Below are 25076 nucleotides of genomic sequence, written 5' to 3' on the forward strand. Positions count from 1 at the left end.
AGTTGACGAGTGCGAAGGGACGCAAAGCTAATTGTAAGTGAAAAGCTGGACATCACTGATGGCATGGAGGGGGGCGAGGTGGAGGGCTTTGTGTTTTTCCGTTTGAGGACCGATGATGAAGGGATGTTTGTGTGTTTGCAGGTGAAAAAGAGGACGCCCATGTGAGCAATGAGGAGAGATAGATGGAGGAGACCATGGTGGGAGGGGCAGGGGCGGCCAAGGCGCCTCGCCTCGCATTGCCCCAGAAAAGAGGAAGAGGAAGCCATGTGTGAAGAAAACAGGTAGGTGTGATGAAAGACAACAGCAAATTCTTTCTTTCGGGGCATGTCGGCCAACATCTTCCTCATCGGTGCTCATGGCCTGGGACCACCTGCTTGTGTGTGCGTGAGTGAGTGTGTGGACATATTTAAATTTGGCTTACTTGCTTTTTTATGTATATTATCACTTTGATGCTTGAAGCCAGCACATTTTTATTCAGTGTGGACATGTTTACACCAGGAGCAATACTGTAATAAATAATTCAACATTTTGGGGATTAGTAAAAATATACTTGAATATTTAATATATATAGTATATATATTACATATATTGAATACATAATATATAATAATTTTATATTCCTTCTAATTTGTCAAGTTTATTTGTAAACAATCAGTAGAGTCCAGTAGATGTTAGAAAAATGCATATTCGTGAAACTCGCAGTCAACAAACGATTTGATAAACATCCAAAAGCCGAATATTTTGCCGCTGCACATTACCACATTGTGTCCATTCGATTCTTTTGAGTGATTTAGAAATAGCGCCATTTATTCCTCCGTGCAAAAATAGCGCCAATGATAATTCATTGTTGTGTCAATGATTAAAGCCTTTCCCTTATAAATCCGGCGGGGCTGTTGACCTTCCAAATTTTTGCGTTTGCCGCCGAAGCCAAAGAGGCAGACGGCGGGATTCGGCAGTCAGCCGACAGCCTCCACTCCAGCGCTACTTTGGAGCACTTGAGTACTGGAAACAGCTTTTCTGCAACTCGTGTAGATTTGCGTTGATTAGGCCTCGGCTGGCTCCGGGAAAGTCCGTGCGGAATAGGCCAGGAAGCTGTTTGGAATTGGACGTTGTTCCGCCCCTCTTGTCATTACCCTCCAGCTCTCACAAAAAGGGCCCAAATCTCCCAGTGCCTTTGAACCCCTGTTTGGAAATGAAAGACATGTCCAATGGAGGTTCTTTTCTTATTCTTTTTTTTTTTCTTAGCAGACAAGCGTAGAGAGAGGGGAAATGGAGGAGGAGGGCCGGTGGAAGTGGGGCAGTTAAGGGGGAGGCGCTGGGCTTTACAGACCCATTTTTACTTATGCTCCTTGGTTTTCTTCCGGCCTTGAGCCGCTATAGAGGAAAAAAAAAAAAATCCTGGGGTTGGCAGAGGACCAGAGTAAGAGAGGAGGGGGCTAAAAAAAAAAAAGAAGGGAAGCCAGAGCTGAAGGATAAGATGAGAAAGAGGGTTGTCTGGAGCCAGCTGCTGGAGAGGTTAGTTGGAGATTTCCAGCCATTAACCCCGAGCCCAGCCAGCTCGGCCACTTGAGGCAGACAAGGGCCCGGCCGGGGCCCGACCGGAGCCCCGCTATGAAAAGGGATCGGGGGCGGGGGGGACCCAGCTTGATCTTGTGGGGAAATTGTTTACAAGTGGGACCCTCAACTTCACAATAGGCAAGCGCACAAGAGAAGAGAGAGAGCGAAATAGTTGAGTGAAAGAGTGAAACAAATCTTCCAAAGCACGGGGGCAAAAGTGAAAGAGCACGGAGCGAGAGTGATTAAGGACGGACCAATGGGGGCTTCTGGCGGGTGCTGTCGATGGGAGTTTGGAGGGGGGGCGGCGTGCAGTGATTTTGACACAATAAGTGGAGGGCCTATTGGGATGGAGGGTCCGAGGAGGAGGGGGCCTCTCGTTCTCTTTTCAAAGGCAGGATAAACAAGGAAATGAGTCTGTAATCATTTCCAGAGATTGCCTTCCTCCTTTGCGTCTCCTCTCGGGCCTCCTCCACCGGCCCGTGTTCATTAGCGGCCCGCGGCCCGATTAAAGGCTTTTTTATTTATTTTTTTAAACGTCTGTCGGACAGAGAGCCAAAGTGAGGACCGCCGTACGTAGTACTGCCCCTTTTCCACTGCGTGGTACCCTCTTCATTCAGCACAAGTGGGTACTAACGGGTCAGTTTGACCTTTTGGGGATAAGGCAAGAAATGCCAGAAAAATTAAAGGATGATATTTTAGCTGTAGCATTTATTCAGTTATTGCGATTGGTATGATTGGTGCAGGTGTACCTAATGTTGTGGCCAGTAGGTTTTAGAAGAATTGCTTTAACACTATAACAAATTTGCCCTCCTCCCATTTTGACCTCATTCGCTCGGAACATGAATCAGCAGTGAGTTCCTTCAAAAAAATGTCCCCCCCCCCTCCATTTTGCGAGGGGGTGAGAGCGAACTCAAGATAAAGGTAGAACGGTGAATAAATCACACGCACCACAACAACAACAAAAAGAATGTGACGTGAGCGTGCCTTTAAAGCAAAAGGAGGGCTGAAAAGTCTCGGCGCAGGCCTTTCCCACATCGGGAGGAAGTTTTTTCTTTTTTTTATTGGTTTCATATGACACGACAGAACCTTTTTAAGATGTTGTAGACGCACTGGTAAAAAGGCGTCTGCCCACCCCTGCATTAAGTGCCCCTGTGATCTCCGCCATATTTATAGGCACTGTCTTGTGTCACATGGCTTCCATTTCTTCACTTGTTGAGACCCCCTGTGGCTGCTTTTACAAGCTCAGGTATGAAGGGGTCACGGGCACCCCGGCGGGCGCCCAGTCAGGGCAGACAAGAATTAAAAGCTTTGCTTCACCGTTAGATCTGAAATCAGCCGGGACAGAAATACATCAAAATTTTGAAATAATCCGTCCAGTCCAGACCGGGTGTTAAAACAGGGGCAAGTTGTGGACGTCTATCTCTTTCCCTCCCCTTCGTTTCCATCATCTCGGCCATGTGGTGCCGTACGTTGGTTTTAGTGTGCCCTAAAAACACACTGTTAAAGACACTTTTAACGGTTCCTAAAAGCATTTTTTCTCTCAGGGCTTTGGCACTTTAATCTACTATTGGGTTTCACGTGCAGTACGGGCACACCTGGGGAGACAGATGAAATAAGATGACTTTGGAGAGCTCACGCACGTCGTCCGGTCCTTGTAAAAGAAGAAAGACAAAAAAAAAATGAAGGAAGAGAGGCCTAATCAGATTTATTGTTTTAATCATAGTGAGGAGGTGTCGCCCTTTCTTTGGCACGAGGCCTTTATGACCTCACAAGCATCCCGAGCCGTGGTCCTTGTTGCATCTGAGTAGACGTGAAGGGCAAAGATTAAACCCCGGACTGCCCTGTTTAATCTCTGCGGCTGCTCCCCTTAAATGGTTGCTGCTCACTTCTCGCAATGCAAATGAAACGATGAGAAGAAGACCAAGGACTCATAAGAAGAGTGCCAGACCCCCTCCCCTTTTTTTAAGTTTGTCTGGAAAGCTCATTTTGGAGCAAGTTTAAAGATCAAAATAGTTTTGCATCCCATTAGGTGAGGCAAAATTTGCATTTTGTGCCTCATTGAAATGCAACGAAAAGCAAAACTAAGCGCCAGCTAGCGGCATGCTTTGGCTAGCTACTAGTGCAGCTGCTAACTCCCTAAAAAAATAAAAAAATGGTTATTCGTTGTATCGTTATACTTCTATTCTTAAGATGATTCAAAAATAAAATGTATTTCCTTAAATGAAACAACTAACTCTTAAAACGGTTTTGTTGATTTTTTTCGTTTTTTTTTTTTTTTCCCCTTCCTTTTTCGAGCCTTGAAGTTGTCTGTCTTGGTCTCTGGCGCTTTCAGCCAGCTGCTGTGCATCCTGACAGACTTCCCTCTGGTTCAGGAAGAAGGGGTCACCGTGGGGTCAATTCCAAACATGACGACAAGGCTCACACTGAGCAAAGGAGAGAGAAAGCGAGCAAGGGAAAGAGGCCTCGCCTCTGTCCGACCTGCTGTTAAAAAGATTTTTATTGGATCTTTTCCACTTTTGAAGTGGAACCAAGGAGTAAAATTGCTCTTATCTTCTTCCTGTCCCTTTTCCAGAGACGGGGGATGTTTTTGGTACGAGAGTTAAAGGGAAGTATGAATTTCATGGATGTCAAAGGGCAGGTTCAAAAAAAGAGTTGCGATTCATTTTTATGTGTATTTTTTTTATCTGACAATTGAAATACTGCTGCTGATCTGGTTACATTGCGGCTTGGCTGTCGCAAAGGCCCGGTTGGCAGTTTCCGAGCCGAAAATTGCTTCTTGGCTTAACTTACTCAAAATATGTCATTTCAAAATTCAAAGCAGGTAAACATGCTTATTTTTTTTTTCTTGACCAAAGGACGATTAAAAGAAATATCTAAAAAGAAAAAAATATCCGACAAGATTGTGGAACAGTTTAATTTGTCTTGCACAGACCAGGAGGCAACTTGAGTGGATTTCGGCTGCAGCATGCTCGTAAAATGGAGATGCATTTAATGCCGCACCAATAACACAATATCCCATCAAAAAAGCACAAGCCATACTGTTGCTTTCATTTATTAGATTTTTTTTTTTTTTTTTTTTGGGATTGATTTGTCTGAGATTTTGGAGTGGGTGGTTGATCATCTCAGGAGCCAAGAGTGGCCACATCTGTGTGATGAACGCCATCTCGTACTGTAACTGCTAAGCCTCCGTGATTGGATCGAGGAATCCATTACGCTGGGCACTTGACCAGCGTACGACTGCTGTACCAGCTGTACTGCAGAAGTCCAATCAAAAACTTTTGTACGGGGGGAAAAATGGGATTTATACACAGATGATCACTTTAAATCTATGCTACAATAATATATCGAATTTTATTTCAGGGCAACAAACTTGATGTTTTGCTTTAAATGAACCCACTGTGTAATATTTGGAAATCCATCCAATGAGGTCATTTACATGTCACAAATTTGCAAAGATATTCATTGTAGGCTTGACTGGCTGTGTTGTGAGTGTCTGATCTCCCTATTGGTGATCTCTGTTGATGGGATTGGATTAGGCTAGATCAGATTAGGGATTGTTTGGCCTAAACATTTAGTATGACGCCACAACCTGGTAATCTACTGGCGCCCTTGGCACAAGAGGTATTCAGCCTACTTTATTTTTCTCTGATAAAAGTTATAAACTTGCCGAGCAACATTTTTGGTTGTCCAAAAAGCGGTTTACTTCCTGTTTCACAGTCATCGATGAAATACATTCGACTTAACGTATTTGAGTTCTGGCTGGGGGGCAATTTTGTCATGACTCAAAATGTAAAAGAAAATCAATTGCTCAATTCAAAGTGAAATCATTAAGAAGAACCACATATTTTTTGTTTGTCCTTTCGTTTGTTAGCTAATTCGCTACTTCCTGGTTCACACGGACTGGACAAAATACATTCCATCATGACTCGGACTGAAAAAATAAATGTCTCTATTCAATGCTAAAATTTGTTTAATTTGCCCATCAATTAGTTAGCGAGCAGGCTATTTCCTTGTTCATGGAAAGCATATTTTTGAATAGAAGAAAAATAAAAGAAAAAACTAAATCTTTTATGAAAAGAAGCAAGCTTGCGGAGCTAAATATTTATTTGTTGCTCTCTTCGACAGACTTGTCCACAAATTCCAAATACAAATGACATCAAAAACTTCGTCCTTGCCCAGAGTCCTCCTCATCTCTCGGCAGCCAACACTATTTCATCCTTTACGCAAGATGACAGAACACAAGTTAAAATTATAGAAATGTCAATTTTAAGAGTATGATCCAATTTATGGTCTTTGATGGCAAAACTTTACAGGCTGGCCCGCCTCCAGCAGTCTGGCTCTGTCCAAATAGCTTGAAAGCATCTGTAACTTACACACTTGTAAATGAAATGTGTAAGTCGCTGAATTAAAATGGAGCGCGCGGGGTCATGTTTTGCAGCTCGCTCTCTCGTCTACACGGCCAGCACACAAAAAGCGCGCACTTTGAATCAATTCTCGTCTCCGCTATCAATCCATATCTGGATCGTTTGGCCCGGTGATGTGAATAACTCGGCGACGGGCTTAACGGCAACCCAATCCTTTATATATTTCACTAGTGTCAAAATGTCAGAATGAAGTGCTGCCCGCTCGCACTCGGCCAGTTTCTCCTTTCCTTTCCTCTCAGAGGAGTGTAGCTCGGGTTTCATTCGTCTGTCGATGGGGCAGACAAGCGAGGGCGAGCCGTTTGCCTGGTCTGTCATGCAACGCTGCTATTTTCAGCCAAACTAATTCCCCAGAAGGGCTTTTTCCGCCTTTAATAACGCCCTGACAGCCGAGGTGGCAAAAGTAGTCACACTCTGTATTTAGAAAGGAATACAAGTCTTAATAATCATGGCCTTTTTCATTTATAGTCCACCATGACTATATTGTGAGGTTTCTGCGGAAAATATCCTTTACATGTGGTAAATTCTGGAACCGGTCTGCTGCTTTGCATTGCGGCGTCATGTTAAAATGGGTGACAAGATGGCGCCAGCGCATGTCACTGTCCAGACTGTTTTCTACGGTTTGGAGGATTCTGGAATCTACCAAACGGGGCCACCTATTAGCAGGCTTGTTTATTTTTAGCACTTAAAGATTTTTATTTGTTATTTTTATTGCATAGAAAATGGATGGATGGATAATTGGCTCATTTTTTTTTGTTTGTTTTTCGTTACTTGCCACCGACACTGACATGGAGCCATTGGGCGTTCTCGTTCAGCGGGAATTAGAGTTGCAGGTGCCTCATTCAAGATGCATCAGCACTCAGGTAACCGGCAAAGTGTAATTAGTTGTGTCCCTTATCCCCGTCAAAGCCGCCGGCTACTTTCTCCCCTTCACCGTAAGCTTTGGCACGAGTGGCGGAGAGGGTCAGCGTTTAATAATGAACAGGTCGAGCCGGCTGTAACGGATACGGGCACCTGCTTTATGCATCAGTCAATTACCTAATTAGAACTCTCCCACAGGGGAAAGCTAATACCTCATCCCGGAGTCGGAAGACGAGCCCCTTTTCCATGTGAATGGAGGCGCTCGCAAGACTAACAGATACCTGTGTGTGTAGCCGCGGCCCGAGTGTGTGTGCATGCGCTTTTGCGTGTGAGAACAAGAGGGAGGGGGGGCGCGAGGTAGGCTCGCTGCTCTATTTCTTAGCGCGGATCAGGTACCAAAGGACGCTCATGGGAAATTGGGCTCTATACCAGCGCGATCCAATAACAATCCATGCCGGGCCCAGATCCTCGTCATGCGGCCCGGCGAAAGAAAGTGATCCATGGTAAAAGCAAAATGGGGGTTTCCAAAATGTCTTTGGGAGATATCAGAATATTCACACAATAGTTGGCGCCTCGCAGTTCCGAGTGTCCGGGTTTGAATCTCGGCGCTGGACATCCTGTGTGGACTTTGCACGTACCACGTTCCAAAAATAGACGAGCCGCAAAACCCCCTTGCTGAAAGTCATCTTAGGTTCGTTGAAGACTGAATTGTTCACCCGTGATTCGAACGAGGACGAGCAAAAAAAAAAAAAAAAAAAAAATGGATGAATGGACTCTGTTTAGGCCGAAATGTCTTTCTTATTCTATTAATGAATCAATCATAGGCTTCATGAGTCGAGCTCTCAGTCCTGTACCAAGTATCATTTTTTTAAAATTGAACCATGATAATGAGTCAAAATACCCTTAAAAAATGACACCATCTTTGACTCACAAGGCAAGAAAGGTTATTGAACATGTCTTGGAAGCATCTCATTGCTGAATGGGAGGAAATGTTTATCCGGCGAGTTGCTCATGAGACAGCTTGTAATGAATGAGACGTTGGATATAGATGGATCATTGTGAACACCGACGGCGAGAAAGCAGGAAAGGGCTGAGCGGACTTCGCAATTCGAGACGGGACCGGTAAATAATACGATGGGACGTTTCTGCGAGCGCCCGGCATCGCGGCTTAGCTGAAGCTAACGACCAGCTAGGAGATAATCATGGCCGCTCATCAGCTATGATTAAGTCACCGATTTTAGCCCAGGGAGGATGGAGGCGGCAAAGGGGTGGGTGAAACTATACAAAAAGAAAGAGCGGATGAAGGTTTAGCTTTCCGGTGTTAGCCCGTACATTGACGTTTAGGCTAATGACCTCTGCCCCATCGAGCTCCATCATTCAAATGCTAAATAATGTCCAAGCAGATCTCAGTAACATCCAACAATGCAGCAAAATCTTTTTTTTTTTTATCCCAACATCAATCTTCTAAAATTCTACAATCGGGCTTCAGTCAGTACGCTACAGACTGCTGTACTTCCATAAACTCTGTTCTTAAGTCACAAGGTATGAATTAATAATCTTGTTGATCCTCTCTAATTGTTCCCACTGTCTTGGCCTCTACTTGTCGATGAAAAAGCGAGAGCCGCCGCCCACAGTTACCAGAAGTGTAAGACAAGAATGTGGCCTGCCTCAGCGAGAAATCCCAAAGTGCTTGGCGAGTCGTAGCTGCTAATACAGCTAATGCAGTAATGTACGGGCCGAGGCGATTAATGAGAGCGCTCTGCCTCTGACATCTCAGACACCCTAATGTTGCTGCAGCGTCTCTCCGGCCGCGCTTTAATCCATCACTGGCCCCCGTAACCCAATTACGGCCTGACGCTTTACTTTAAGCCCCCCCCGTCCTCCTCCCTACGCTCGGTCCTTCACACACATCTGCAAAAGGGCAAACAGGCGCACACGCTTTTATATAGATAAGTGGGTTTGAGTGTGATCGGACAAGCGTGTTTCGCGGGAAAGGACGTTCGGCCAGGTACCAACACACTCGTGGATGTTTCTCTGCCAAAAAATATTCATTCGGGAGCAGAGTATTGATAGATTTCAGTTTGTAGCCACTTCGCTTGTCACGATGCTAACTCTGCCCCTAGTGGTCACGGTCGCGAGCTTCACTTGCTACATGTTTTGAATTGCTGGAAAAACTAGCGTCAGATGGCCTCGATTGGAAAAACATTGTCCGACAGTTTGCCGGCGTGCTGGCACTTTGGGCCGGCCTTACCGTCACAATCATTCGAATTAAGCAAGACGCTACGCTAACGCGCTTCATTCCCAAAGGGAGAGGCAACGTTTCACCAGACGTCTCCTGCAACATTTCTGATTGGCCTTGAAGGTGCTGATACTTGACATCAGAACCACGCGGCGCTCCAAGGTCGCAACTCCGCTGCCTTCCCCCTCGCTCTGCAGCCGTTATGTCACATACGGAGCGAAGCGAGCTGTCAATGGAGAGATCTACGAGCGGGTCTCCTCTAAATCAGGTGCATTGACTCCTTAAGAATTACTGGAGGAGCCTACTTCAATTAGCCACTCCCAACAGCAAATTAACTTAAATGTACCCGCTCAATAAAGTTCGAGACGATCATTTGCATGTCAATGTCGCTTTCCTCCCTCAAGGCCTTTTTGCGGACGTTCAGCTGACCCGAGCAAATTCTGCCTAGTAGCCAAAAAGACAAGTGTCCAAATCCCGGTAATTGCTATATTTTCAGAGGAGTTACTGGTTCAGGCTATTTTAGTTGGATCGAAATGGTTCATTCAAAAAGTATCATGTCATAGAGCACAATTCCCACTAATTTGTAGTGAGAACATCCTCTTTTGCTTCACGACCTTGAATAAACTGTCATTTATGAGCTATTTCTGGTGGGGAATTTTCTAGACACCAAGACACAGTCGCTGATGTGTTATCCTGATTAGAAAAAAAAAAAACACAACGGAACAAATGTTGACCGGAACCGTGGGAACGGTTGCAATGAATGCTGGAACAGTGGCTCATTCTTATTTTTAAAACAGCCAGCAAGCACTGAGTTCTCATATATCTCCATGTCCTTAAATCACTTGTTTGTTCGTTTGCAGACAAGTCGGGTGCTTCACCAAGATAAATATTACTTACGGACCGATGATGTCATGTAATGTAGGTCTAATTCAATCGTCTTAGTTTTGTCAATTCTGGATGATTGTGAGCACACACAGTTGTCGTCGGGCAGACAATATTATTATTATTATTATTATTATTATTATTATTTTTTGCTAAAATCCAACTGGAGTGAGCTGGTGAACGATTTTGAAAAAAAAAATATATATATATATATACATTTATATGCCTGGATTTGAATTTGATTAATTGTTCAGCTCCTGTGTAGCTTAGGAGACTATTAAATGCAAGAGGCCAAACTGAAAGGATCAACAATGAAAAGACATCCATTTTTGACTATCATATTCCCGCAGAACAGGATTATTGCTGTTCCTCTTCAGCGGAAGGCAAATCTCTTTTGTGACGGATTGGGATGATGGCGAGTGTGCCCACCTATCTATCGCTAACCGCACTGTCTCGCCTCCTTCTCTCCCGCAGCCAAGCCGAGCAGCCCCCGGGCCTCCTCAGCATCAGATGTCAGCCTCCTGGAGTCAAAGTAAGTCAGACAAACATGTAGACCGGACCTCCGCCGCATGCTCAAGTGCTATAAGTGCCCGGGAGTCGTCTTACAAGAAACACTTATTGCATTTTGTATTGAGCATGATGTTATGAAAAATTAATTTGGCGTTGGGGTGCTTCTGTCTCCATATCCAGTCTGCGTGTGTGCGAGTGCGCGTATGAACCTCGGAGTGCACCCGAGCCGCTTCTCGCTCGCGTTTCCACACGTTGACGTGCAAGTGAGGAAAATGGCGTGCAAATTCGGTCAGAGGCGCTACTATGTATCGTCACATACGGAAAGGACGGCTTGGGATCTCCAGGGACGTCCAAGTGGGATTCCCAGTTGGACTAATGACAATAGTTACTGCTCAGACTTCCGTCCATTTAGGGCTCCAATTCCCACCGCTTAGGACACGTATTGACTTCGCTATTGGCAAAACACTAGCAAAACAACCAGCCAAGTACGATAATATGCATACACGGGGAAGAAGGAGCAGCTGAGCCAGCAGATTATGATTCTTTTCAATTTAACGTCCCCAAAAAAATCCATGGTTCGGAGTTTGAAAAGCAATCTCTTTTTGCATCCCATGCCCCCCCCCCCCTTTTTTTTTTTTTTTTAAGCAAATAACATTAATTCGACCAACCTGTACTTTTTAAATTGTGCTGGATTATTTCAAGTAGATCAAGGGAAATCCCATTAAAAGGGATTGGGCACAGATACACTCCATTTTGAAATATCTCAAATGTGAATTTTGGTATGGAACAAGATTAGGGGATTTGAACCCCCCCCCCCCCTCCCCTTTTTTTTTTTTTTACCCAAATTTAATGAAGAACATTTTCGAACTCAGTTTGCTGTATTCATCGACTGTTGCGAGTCATGGCAAACAAGATGGCGTTTATCTCATTACCCTTGAGGCATTGGAAGCAAGGAATCCACAACAGGTGCATTCTGCAAGTGGCCGCTTTACTTAAAAGTGTGTGAGATCATTAACGACAGAGTCGGAGCTGGAAATAATATCACCGTGCCCCTGGGGACTGCTGCTTTTTGACCCCGGGGGGCGAGAGCAACATTGGCACCGACTCATTTGGGTCAAGTAGCGGAGGGAGGGGGAATTGGGGGGGGGGGGGGGGCGTTTTTGTCGAGATTTAGGTGACCAAAACTATAAATCTTCTCCCTATTCATCTGCTTCAAGTCTTTTCAGTTTGGCTAAAAATAAGCTTCACGCCGCTTGAGACGTTGATGGATGGACTATGAACTCCTGACCCTATAAAATGTAACAAGAAAGGCTACCGCCGCACAGCATGGCGCAGGTCAGAGGTCGCGATATTGAGTTCACAAACACGGGTTTTCATTCTCGACGCCCACGTGCGCGCCTCTACGCTAAACACTAACTTGCGCGTCATGTTGCCGACAGATGATCATTTTGATTCTCAGTCGTCGGAAATACACTAGCAGTAGATCATAAAATTAGCTAGCTAGCGGGCTAGCAATAGCGTTCAAATGCTGCCAAACAACACAGTTAACAGTTTGTCAGTCATCTGTGCTTTAGAGGTTTTATGTTACTGTTATCGGCCATTTTGTTGTTTCTTTAGCTGTTTCTTGTTTTGACCTAAATAGAATTTCTCGTTTGGAGTTTTTAGCACCACCTGCGGCTTTGGTATGTCCCCGAGTGAGCCGTATCTCACCCAAAGTGGTATGATTTTAAAAATAGCCTTCGCTACATCAACAACCCCCCTGACAACACAGCGTTTGCCCTCTTCCAATAATCTTCATAACATCCTTTCCTCGTCTTTTCCCTGGCGTATTCCTTCTTAGTTCCACCACAGCGGAGATGGCTTAACCCCCTCGTTCCCACTCGTTGACACCCCGAGGGGGAACGCGATAGGTCAATGTCGTGTGAGTTGTTGTAGCGTCTCCCCACCTCGTCTGCCTCCATTCCGCCTGGGGCATGGCGAGAACCGTCGCCTGTCCCTTCTTCACGAGCGTGGGACGGCCACCAATAATAAACATGTTGGCTGTCAGGCGAGAAGACGCCGGGCAAGCTCGCCTCGCCCTGGCGTCGTCTCAGCGTTCGTCTCCGCTGAGGTGTCGGGGCAGGCGAGCGTCAAGGTAGGCCGAGGCTCCGGCAGAGTTTGAATTTGTAATATCAGCCCGAGCAAGTCAAAGCGCTCGGAGGCGAACGGCCAAAGACGGAGTTGGCGCGTGTGTGTGTGTGTGTGTGTGTGTGTACGCGCGTCTTGGCTCTGTGTCTCAATGACTTGGGAAAAGTGAAGCGCCATTTCCATATTTGTATAACTAAGGAAATCTGAATCAGAATCATCTTTATTGGCCAAGTATGTTAAAATACACAAGGAACCTGTCTCTCGTTGTTGGATTCACTCGAGTGCAGTGGTGTATTGAGATACGACTGCCCTGCCAGGCCACACACGTGTGTGTGCGTGGATATAGAGATCATTTTAACACTACCCAAAATAATTTTGCACGATTAAAAAAAAAAAAAAAAAAAAAAAAAAAAGAAATAGCTAATTTTTTCCGCTCTATTCGATTAGAACAGTACAAACACGGAGCCGGCGGCAACAGCATACTTCAAAGTCCACCGTCACGCCGAGCCACCACGGTGCAAAAAAAAAAAACAGCGTTAAAAGGGCGTCACGCCCTTCCCGTGTCATCCCAGCAAACACGTGCCGTCCAAAAAAAAAAGAAAAACAATCAGTTGTGCTAAGCAAATCTGCAATGGAGATTTACTTCCGAGGCTCACGCGGGTCCTCCTGCGACCAATCGTTAAAGAAAATCATTTTAACCAAACAGTTGAAATGTTTTGCTTTGCGTTTTTTTTTTGTGATGGCGCCGCCAAACCAAATAGCTTTTTCACGTGTCACACAAACAATCTCTTATTCTAATGCTATCGATTGCCCCGCTCAGCCTCTCAAGGCCGACATTAGCGCGACTGTTGCTTTCTTGTTCCATCTTTAATTGATGGTGGATATTGCTCCACTCCACCCGGTGCACTCATTGATATGAAAAAAAAAAAAACGTGCGTACCAAACGCCGAGGCACGCCGTCGCTACCTTTTACGTTTTTTTTTTTTTTTTGACCGCCTTAAGAGGTTATGGATTAAAAAGGAGGATGCGTGTGAGTGCTGTGATGAGACATTAGAAGCTCTTTGCGAGATAATGACGCAGACAACGGGCTTAAAGCATTGCTACAAAACAATGTGATGCATGGAACAAAAATGTTACAGGTGCCTTTTTAGAATCGTCAGCCGCATTTGCGTATAGATCTGGACTCGTAAAATGAGGAGCGAGAACAGCAACATTCTTTTGTATTACAAGTGAGGAGGGGGCGGGGGGGGGGAAGCATTTTAGAAATTGTGTGTGGGCAGGAGACCTCGTAGAATCCAAATGTCCCTCGGGCCTGGAGTTTGACATCTGTCAATATTGTGGCCACTGAGTGTAAAGAGTGTCACCTTTGCAGGTCACTAAGTGTTGCGCCAAAATTCACCATACTGCCAGACATCAGAAATGTCTCGCGTCCATCTGCAATCGCTCAGCCGTGAATCTCTCGCCATCAGCCATCCGTCAGCTGTCGGCGGAGACGAGAGGCGAGCGGACAGATGAGCGGCCGCCGTATCGCTTGGGTTTTTATCAGCTTTCAACCCTCAGCCCGCCGTTGATTAGAGGGGCCGCGACGAAGCTTAGCACACGCGGGAGAGGTGTGAAAGCCTGCGGGGCCTTCTGAGCCTCCTTTGAAATTATGATTTTATTTTCATTTATTCAAACATACTTCTATATATTTTGAGCATATTCGAACACGCAAAAAGTGTTGAGAAATTGCATAAGGATGCTTAAAAATGTGTGCCGATACGACGACACCGATACCAATCTGATGTATATGTTCCTAGCAGGTCAAGTTGGAGCTATTTGGAGAGACGTAAATCGCAATGTTGCAGGGGAATACTGTCATGCTAAATATAAGCTAATATTTCCTCACTTTTTTTTTTTTATTTTTTCTAAGCTGACATCAGGCAGGCTGCAGGGGCGTTGATCACACACTTCTCGGTTTAATGTGTCATTTTGGCAATGAACGAAATCAGGTCACCTCACATGTTAACAGTGTTAATAAAGGTTGCACGTGTGTGTGTGTGTATGTGTGTACGTAGAGATGATTTTTTTTTCCCTTGCGCCACGTTTATGTGTGCGTCTCTTGCTTAAAGGCACGGCTGCAGTAATGATTTACTAAATGTCAAATGAACACTAGTTGTGAGAAAACGCCACACAAGCAGGGGCATTGGCTGGAAGCTCTTTAGCATTTCACGCCCTGATTGTGAGATAGCTTCCTTTTGAGCGGCAAGCTGCGGCATGTCCGCAGAATTAGCGCCCAAGGAATTAAGCGGGCGCTCCTTCCGAGTCGCCGACGCGACACTATGAGACGCTCGCAGATCCGCAAACATAGACGCCGTTTCCGAGATGAGCCTGAGTGGATGTGAATTCCACCGGTCGAGATTTTTTTTTTTTTTTTTTGAAAGGCAAAAGAGCACAAACCATCTGCGCAATAATAGCTTTTATGAGTTTTTTCCCATCTCGCGTGGTCTCCTGGGTCGGGCATCACTGGCGGCGACAGCCTGAGAGCTTGCCTTGTCCCGTCTGCCCGCTCTCAGCCTCATCTACGGGGTCCGCAGAGACCGCCAGGAAGAGAGAGGCCTATCGCCGGCGCTCTGGAGCCTTAATCACTTTGCCTTCCTCTCCTTTTCGCATCCTCACGGCTGCTATTCGCACTCTGCCCTGACACCATCATTTATTTATCCGCCCCTTTCTCCGGTGTTGTTTTCCATTCGGCGGCATGTTTTTTTCACGACGGCCGAGTGTGTGTGTGTGTGTGTGTGTGTATGTGTGTGTGTTAAGGACCCATGTGGCACCGGTGGTGATTTCTCAGACACAAAATGGACCAAAGCGCAAACATGCCCAGGAATAGACGATAGAGAGGCAAACAGTTGTCACGCAGCATTGGCTGTTTTCTCGCTCTTCACCTCATTTGACTGAGTTGACCAGCGCCAAGCTATGAATAGTGGACGGACCGGTCCAAAGTGTCATCCAGGGCTTTATGTCAATGTGGGTCACTGTGTTTGGCACATGGACTTGGCGTAACAGGGTTGGGGGGGGGGGAGTGTGTTGTTTAAGAGAGCTGAGATGCAAGTTGTCTGGCAACTAGTTACAATCTAGAAGTGACAGTGGCTCTCATTCCGCTAACGAGAACAACCTCCAGTCCTTTCTCCTTCCTTGACACACACGCACACACAGACAAGAACACACATACACACACTTTGAACGTCACTATGGCCTCACCTGATCCAGACTGACACTGTTGGAAAGTCGGCTTGCCTGCTGGACAGCAAAGAATAATCAGAACTGGAGAAATCTCCCTTTTTTTTTTTTTATAGTTTATCAAAATGGATCAATTTACAAAAAGATCGAGTCGCCACGTGCACATTATTGCGGCAAAGAATTTGAAACCTCTGCCGGTTTCCGATGAAGCCACAAGCTATTCTAGCTTCATGCAGGTGTTGGGGAACATGTCATGTTCTCACTTCCGTGCATATTTCTCTTCAGGTGTGAAGTTACCCAAGGTGTAAAAACCAGTGCTGGAATGTGGTCACTTGAGACAACTTCTTAAAGCTGCCTTGAGGAAGAACCTTTAAAAAAAAAAAAAAAAAATTCTGATATGAAGGCAGTTTGGGGAAAATTGATGACCCCCCCCCCACAGCCCTCCTCTCGCCCCTCCTCCTTCTGTGCCTCGGATTTGTTGTTGAGGGAGGAAGAGCGAGTCCAGGGGTGATAAACCAGCAGTTCACCTTTTTCACTCTTCGAGGTGAAAGATGTCTTGCCAACATGTTTCTCCTGTGGTTGACTCATTTCCCCGCTGCACAAACTCATGGCCGGAGCTCCACATTTGGCTAACCAAAGATTAGATTACTTTACTGATATTTTATTACTTCCGCCACAGGGGTTATTTTCATTGGCGAGGGTTGATCCCTTCAGTCGTTTGTGCGCAACATCCTGTCAACAGTTTTTCATTTTGGAAACTGAGACTTTTTTTTTTCTTTTTTTTTTTTATGATTTGCAGATATTCTTCCAAAGATGTTCCTCTTCAAGTCTCGTAAGAAACGGCACTAAACGAGCTCGAGTGAGAATCATGAGGCGTACACGGAACAACCATCACATCAGTCTACAAAAAAAAAAAAAGGTGCCAATTTGGACTCTTTACACTCACTGCATGCTCGCCAAGGTCCAGCTTATCTGGATTTATGCACGTAGAATCAGACAGGTGCTCTCGGACGGTGTCGCTTTCCGCCGGCGTGAGCGATCGGGCGATTTATCCAAAACAACTGTTGTATCGCAACATAAGCGCTGCTGCACCAACGTGCGTCGCCGCCTGTGTGTTTGTGCATGTGCTGAGTGTCTCATCTTATGTTTTGCAACGGGGGCTGGAGGTTAGATTTCATCCCGATAGCGGGGATAGGGGGGGGGGGGCAGCCGTGGAGGAGGGCCAAACATATGTTCCGAGGGCCGGGAACAAAAGCACTGACACGTTAGCCTTTTCACGGAGATGACCTTTCCGCCGCTCCCGATCTCAGACTCGCCGCCTGCCGCTGTCCTTTTGTCTGCCAGCTCGCCTCGGGCCCGGCTCCAGCCCAGCGCTAGAATTTCTCCTCATCTCCCCCAAATCTCCCTTGACTAAATGTCAGCATTACATATTTCTGGGCTCACACACAGGGATTTAATTAGCACAGCACCGTCTATGCATGTAATGTATTTGCTTATATTAATAGGTGAGTCTTAGCATTAGCGGGGGGGGGGGGGCTAATGAATATGCATTAGCGTGAGTCCTAAATCTTTTCGACCGTAGATTTGCGAGAAAATGAGCGGGGGGGGGGGGGGGGGGCTGGACCGCACCGCACAAAGAATTACTACACTTGACACATTGGCTAATGTGCAAATGTAGGTGCAAAGATGACACACGGGGTCACGGTAAATTCCCGAGGCTCAGGTCACGTCGTCACGAACGCGGGTATTTTTAAGAAGGTACCATTTCCGTTTCGGCTCTATGTCTGCACGCAAGCTGTGTTTTAGGTCACTGAAAATGTTGTTTACCCGCCGAGGCGCGGAGAACAACTCAACAGTCAAACACTTCCGATGATGTTTACAACATGCTAAGATGCTAACAATGTGAGCTGGTTTTACATCTGCCCTCAAATAAGACCCAATGTCCACAATATTTAAAAGCGCTTTTTGCCAAGCATTATTTTTTCAGAAAATACAACATTAACCAGGCAGGTTAGTATTATGTCGCTATTTAAATTGATACAATGTGTTGCAGTCTTGGACTGGTCTGAGAACAGTAGTTACTTGTCTTATTTTTATTCGACACTGACAGTTTCATTGATTAGCTAATGCTAACGCTACTACTGCTTCTGCAGCAAAAACAAGACATCTTAATATAAACAGCTGTGTCAGTGGACGCGAACAAGGGACCATTGTTTGTTTCTGTTTGCGTAAAATGTTCATTTAAATAACCACAGGCGCGCTCTATTGTTCTTAGCCCGAGAGGCTATTCGGCGTCTAAGGGAAGGAGGAGGAGGGGGGGGGCTGATGTTAATTAGGGAACAATGATTTAATAATTCACGCTTGTCTACGCTGCCCACTGACACTGTTCTCAGCAGCCCGACTTGACGGCATTAAACAAATCTACATAAAAAAAAAAAAAAAATTCACACTCATGTGGCAATACATAACACCAGTGAAACAAAGACTTAGCTCTTAACATCTAGCGGTGATGCTAACAGATATGGGGCATCGCAGTATGATGGTGTGTGAAGCGGCGTCAAATCACACTGTCAAGACGGGCCCTTCCTCTCCCTCGCGTACTCCGAGAGGCTGGCACTTACCCAGTCCTCCACGGGCGCACGCCGCAGACTGGTTCGGAACTGGTTCCCTCACTCGGGGCTAGCCCGGGACCGAAGCCCGCGTCGCCTCTAATTAGGGGAGGCGCCCAGGCACGGGCATAACGAGCTGATGAATAATTAGAATTGGAGGAAATTGTGCAGCCAGGGTGGCAAATCTGGAGGGACAAGTGCTGAAAACAAGGCAAGCGGCATTAAGTCTACAGTCAGTCAAATCTGTGAACTTGGCCAGCGGCGTTAACACTCGGCCTGTGTGAAGAGGAATAAAGCTCCGGCGCTGGTGGCTGGCCAAGGCCGCGCTCGCACCCCCGGGGCCGATTAAAAGAAACAAATAGGAAAGCGGCTGATAAATGAATCCATAAATTGCCGGCGATGAATCCGAATCCTACCGCGTCATGCGATAGCGGCGGATCGTCTCCGGAAGGCGACACGACGTTCGGGGTTTTCCGAGGCGGCGTGTCAGAATCGGGAAGAATGATTGATAGACGTGTTTGGCTGCGGAAGATGTTCTTGCTTCCAGCACTCACGCAGAGACCGCGGCTGCCTCCCGCACTTTGCGCAGCAACAGTCTGATTGATGAGGGCGAGCGAACATGACGAGTAACCGGAACTCATTTTGTTGCACCGAGATGTCGAAATCAGGTGTTGTGGCGTTGTCACACATTGGAAATGGAATGGTTCACATTGCTAACGTTTACCGTGCTAGCAAGGGGTTCATTTTCTGCTCCCTGTGACCCTTTTTGGGAGGATTTCAGTTCCTGAGGTGCGGCGAGTACGGCAACAAAGTGAAAGGCTAGCGTTTTGATTGACACAGTTGTAGTCTGGCTTTTCCTCGGACAAATGTTCCTCTCATTAGCATAGGTGGGGGGAAGGGGGGGGTCAGGCTGGCGTTAGAGGATGGGGGGGGAAAAATTGTCCGCGGGCGAGTGACGAGGACGACCAAAGGGGTGAATCCAAGGACTGGCCTCCCCCCCCCCGCAGTGACGATTCCCCCTGACAGCCAAAATGGCCGCCCGGCGTTAATTAGTGCTGGCCTTCCCCAGTCACCAAGGTTGTTGAGCACCGTGGGTCATTTAACACTCTTGCCTGCTTTGCGCCTGCTCTTTTCTCTGCCAGCTGTGCCACTTTGTCCGGCCGAGTGGAATGGCGCCGGGTGACGATGATGCCAGGGCATTAGACGTGTGACTTTCATGTTTTCACCTCATGCTCGCTGACCTGTTTGTTTTGTCATGTGCTGCCGGTATGTGCGAATGGGGGGGGGGGTCGTCGCTCGTCCAAATGACTTCAATGCTCATTTGATGCTGTAATAACGGCTGAGGTTATCTTTCATCCGAGTTTTGCCCTTGATGACACGTATGAGAGAATTTCAATCGGCTAACAATCAGTCGAGACTCAGACGAGAGGGAACTTGCGTCCGCAAGGTCGTACGAATCCCAATGTGATAAACGCATCATGAGTTTAGTTGAAAATGTTTCGAGAAAATCAATAAAGCTACAGTTGTATAACAGCTAAGGATGTTTCTTAAAACATTCCCGAAGATTTTTTTTTACGATTAGCCGTGAAACTGATTTATTTCCTCTACGTTGACCAGCGTGCCAGAAAGTGTTCCAAAATTGAAATCTTAAGCTCCCTTTGACATTCCTCCACACATTTCTGCATGTATCACAATTTCCAGAAGCTTTCCCAAGAGTATTTTTTCCCCAATCGCGGCAAGTCGCATGACTTGTTTATATCCAAAACATGTGTTTAAAATAATAAGCGACCGTTGTGCATTGTGAAGCAGAAAACAGGAGCAAATCATGCAACTGCAAATGCGACCGATTTTTTTTTGCAATCTTCCAACTCATTTGAACGCAGTGCCGCCGCATCTTCATCATCCTGATGTCAATATGGTCTCGGACGCCGGCGGACGGGAGGTCAAAGCTCGTTAGGTGCACCTATTAGCGCGTTTAGAAAAAAGCGTGCCTCGCCGCTGATGGCTTTTAACCACGAAAGGTTGTGTGCTTTTTTTTTTTTTTTTTTTTTTCCCAGTTTCCGTGTGGCACGTCATATCATTAGCCGCGAAAGGAGAAGCGCGCGGTGTCTTAGCATCCCGGCTTTCCGTCCCCTTTCCACATACATTAGTGTCTCCATGTCACATTTCATGTGTAGCGGAAGGGGAAACGCGTTGGTTCCCCGGCCGAATGTGGGCTAAGGGGAAAAAGTCGGGCCTTGGGCAATGCGAGCAAAGGAGAGTTGTGGCATTAATGGTGATGAGTAGTGATCACAGACTCTGGTCATTAGACTAATAGGACTGTATTCAAATTAGCCCGGGATGTTGTTCTTTTCTCCCCCCCCCCCCCCCCCCATCCTCCCGTTATTGTCATGCATTGAAAAACACATCTTCCCATGCAAGTTCATCTCCCTTCATTGTCTTAACAAAAAGACTAATTAAATGAAGCGTTCCATCCTAATGAATAATTATTTTCCCCCTGTCAAGCGGAAGAATACCTCGATAGCTCCTCATTATTTGACATCTTGTGTCGTTTGCGACGAGCCTTTTAATAGTGAGGATGATGACATTGATGACATCATTAGGAAATGACTAATGGGAGAAAAATAACGAGAGATAATCAAATGCAGTCGCCTTTTAAACCCAGAAGAGGCACATTGATGAGGAAGTGAAATCAAATTGCTGTAGCGTTTTATTTTCCGATGTCGATTTGGAGAATTATTACAACCGACATTACAGCCCATTTAGCATCACATATAAAATATCAGATTTGAGTAGTCTGCTATTCATTTATCTTCTCTAACCTCTGAGCCAAAATAAAGATTTTGACTTTGATAGAATTGAAACATCACAAATTGCCTCACAAATTGACTTGAAGGACAACAGGTGCATGTTCAGGTTGGATATTAAATGTTATGAGAGCTTATATATGAAATGACGCAAGATACTTTCTTTTCTGTAAAAAGATGAGAATCGAAGCCCAAAATTAGCATTGCGACGTCAATATAGATTCCACAGCAGGAGTCTTTTTTTTTTTTTTTTTTCCAACAGTGATCCAGAAAGTTGATCTTTCCAACGTAGCCCCACAGCGGCAACATTTCCCAAGTGATGGTTATCCTCTTTGCAATGCCATCAGGTCGCGTTAGATCTTAGAATGCCACACGCGGCTCCGGTTACTGCAGGTAAAAGCAGCGTAAAGGTCCCGCCGCTCCGTCCGTGTTTACCCCGAGCTCGGCGCGCTCCTTCCGTGATGACGGCCGACAGGACGGCGAGCGTCGGCGTTGATCAACGCCTCGGCGCTGCGGGCGTACCCTCGCCCCATTCCACCCGCTCGGGCCACGCCTCTGGCCCCGGTGTGATTTTACGGCTTGACAGTGACCCTGCCAGGGATGAGCTAGTACTCTAGTGCTCCCTGGAAATATCCAAAGGGTGTTGGAGGGGAAAGGGGGCGGGGGGGGCTTATGCGTAGGCCAGTTGCTGGGGGTCATTTTATATTGTGCCTCGTTGGTCCATGTGGTGACCTTGCAGGCCGCTCGGCCCGCCGGGGAGTGCGAGGGAAGGGGAAGCGAAGGGTCACGATCCCCGCGGTGCACGTGTTGGACGCAGATGCTAACGCGGCCTGACGAGGGTCTATTGGAAACATATTCTCCGGGCCCTCGCCACTTTAGCCCCCTTTTTTCTGTTGCTTTTTTTTTTTTTAATGCTCCCCTCTCTGACCCGATGGAGCCGAGCAGCGATCGCTGACCTTTTCCCTGACACTGAATTGTTCTGCCCGGCACCATAGGATCACTGTTTACGCACCCCGGGCGAGAGCCTCGGGGAAGAAAGCATGCTGCCTACACCGCATAAGCATAAACACACACACAAGTTTTGTCCAATTGAGCGTCTCTTTTAGTCTGTGTAAGTTCTTTGTTTCTGCAAATTGTTATTATGCAAGGTTGCCCAGGAGACGAGTGTGCAGAAATGTCTGAATACATATCAACAATGTCTTATTGTGGTCAAGCTAAGGCGATATTTTGTGATATTTTCACCATTCATGTTCTGGATGTCCGTCCTTCTGGCTCACAACGTTGCCAGGTTGGTTTTTTTTTGTACCAGGGCGTCTCCGGCAAAAAGACAATGTTTGAAGACGTTAGCGCTCAAAGGGTCTTTGGTGGAAGTGGGCGCACGAAGAAGAGCCAACGCCGCCGTCCTGTAATCTCCCATCTGGAACGTGTAAATCATGACTCTGTATACGCTCAACTCTGCAGCCCCTGACAGATTTATACAGCACGAGCTTGTGTTTCTTAGGCTCTAGAGGCAAAGAAAATGTAAACTTTTTGAAACAGTTTATCACGGTGACTCGCTTGCTTTCAAAGGGTCGGGATCATAAACACTTTGGGCGAGAAGTCGTGTTTGTTTTCCGGGGGTTTGAGATTCAGCCCTTACAACAACAGTCTTTCCGACACGTTACGGGGCAAAAGTAAAAATTATTTTAATAGACAAGCTTAAAAACAAATGATAGCGTTGCCTTGACTTGACTTTTGACCCGACAAATCTTTATCAAGATATGAGTCATTGAGTTTTTATTTTTAACCAAAGAACTGCCAAAGACAGTCTTGTATTCTTGAATCAATCAGTGCCGTACTGATGAGCTGGGAAAGGAGTCGAGCTGTTCTGAACTCCACTTGAATTCTCTGTAAAATGTGCCCGGATTAACTTTGGAGGCTAACTTTGGAGGCTATTGCCACATATTACGCCGCGCGGGCGGTAAAAATGTCTTTTAACTGCTACTACCGACTCTTAAATGTAGCTCTCTTTTTCCTGGAAGTCGTAGGCTCTTCTTCTGTCTCTTATTTTTTGTTCCGTCTCTGTACGGCCCATTTGTCGGCGACCGCCGCTTTACAAGACAGCAGCTGCCACTTCTCTATAGAAACCACGAGGCAAGCTGGAATTAGTTCACACGCCTTTCAATTACTCCTTGGCCGTCTCTTCGCCACGTTCGAGGTCGGCCACTTTAAACGGCGCTGGTGTCGTGTTGTGTTCTGCATCAGAGTCTGCGCCGCTTGAACGTCGGCGGCAGGGGAGCTGACATGGAACACGAAGGTTAAGTGACAGGCGGGGCACAATAAGGTCAACATCGGAGCGTCGCCCTTCCAGACCTCTCAGGAACAGAGCGGCAGGAAAAGGCCCAGTCAACTGCTTGCAGATGTGTCTGGACGCATGCTTCACCGGAAAACACGAGGCAGGCGCCGTTCTCTGATGGTACCGCCGGTCACTTCTAATCTGCATCTGGCTGACAAGGGAGACACGCAACACTCCAGTCAGGAGTCACGCGTGTGTGTGTGTGTGTGCGCACGCACGTGTGTGTTTGTGTGTGTGCGTAATCTCAGCCACCCGACTCGATTGGACCTTGACAGGATATTTTGACTAATCTCCTGATAGCTGGCATCTTTGCTTGAGCTTGAGGAGTTCATGCACCCAGGGAGGTCATAAACATCCTCGGCCATCAACTTTGATTTGGTTCACTTTCCTATAGCTTTTATTAGTTGAATGAGGTTCGGTTTCTGGGGTGGGTTTGCACAAACGTGACCTTTCGGGGGTTATTTGTACACATCATGGTAAACACCATCAAGTGGCTAACGCATCGCATTTCTATGGCAGAGTTGAAACACTTTTTCAGACGATCTAACAAAACTCACAGGCATCTATTTTTACGACTGCCGCTTATTTAGTCACTTATTTGTGAAACTCTTCTTTGTTTGCATCTGTATGACTGTAGCCGTGTCAAAAATAAAAATGGCTTATCCCTAGTAGTTGAATAAATAAACACCCCGGCCACTTTATGAGGAAATACAAGCTTGTAAGTTGAGTCGGCAGTGTTGCTGGAGCGAGTCACTTTAGACGGCAGCTGACTTGATGTTTTCATTAGTATGATGCTGTGAGACTTTGCAAATGTATTATTATTATTATTATTATTGTTATTATTATTGACTCCTTTCAAATTTACCTAAAAATGTAATCATTGCAATGTAGTATAATGCTATTTTTAAATTGTAAAGGCAGCACTTTGGAAAATTGAAGAAAGAAAATGCTTTGTAACTCGAAAAATACATTTAAAATGAGCTGTGTGAAAACACTCTACACTTTTCCAAATGTAAAGAGCAGGCCAGACTTGAAATGAGATTCAGGGAGTAATGGCTTAACGAACTTCACAGTCAACTCAATTGAGGGCCAGCCTGCGTGTGTCTCATTTGCGTTATTATATTTACTAATAACCGCAGGAGACGGCCACATTTGCCATCTCTGTTCTCTCAATGTAATTTAAGACTTTTTTTTTTTTTTTAAAAGACAAACGGAAGTCAAGTTTTAACGCAAACTAATGTGTGTGTGTTTTTTTTTTTTCCCCTCCCAGCCCCGCTGTGTCCTTTAACGGCTTATTACGATGTGCCATTCAGCAGCTCCCAAAGCTACGTCATCAACTTGTTTGTTGCCCTCTTCAGAAGTGCACGAGGTGTCACCAAGGAGGAGAGAAAGAGAGACAAGGCAAGTGATGCGAGTGTTTGTGAAAGGCGGAGGAAGCGCCATTGTGCTGCCTTTGCTATCTGTGTACGCATACACACGCACACACAATTACACACACACCGTTTGTGG

General features: G+C 46.1%; 1 protein-coding gene across 2 annotated transcripts in view; it reads left to right on the plus strand.

Moving 5' to 3' along the window:
- Positions 1–25076, plus strand: part of LOC147048171 (uncharacterized) — a 153036-nt gene that overhangs the window by 71800 nt on the left and 56160 nt on the right. The window contains exons 5-8 of one of the 2 annotated variants that reach the window (XM_085926030.1): positions 142–281; positions 10435–10492; positions 16616–16735; positions 24838–24968. In XM_085926030.1, the coding sequence (XP_085782156.1) occupies positions 142–182 (41 nt within the window). In that variant the 3' untranslated portion in view covers positions 183–281; positions 10435–10492; positions 16616–16735; positions 24838–24968. The remainder of the gene's footprint in view (positions 1–141; positions 282–10434; positions 10493–16615; positions 16736–24837; positions 24969–25076) is intronic. The other variant, XR_015067736.1, reaches the window with a different exon arrangement.

Source organism: Syngnathus leptorhynchus, chromosome 12 (genome assembly GCF_054491065.1).
Source record: "Syngnathus leptorhynchus isolate UIUO chromosome 12, UIUO_Slep, whole genome shotgun sequence".
Lineage (NCBI taxonomy): Eukaryota > Metazoa > Chordata > Actinopteri > Syngnathiformes > Syngnathidae > Syngnathus > Syngnathus leptorhynchus.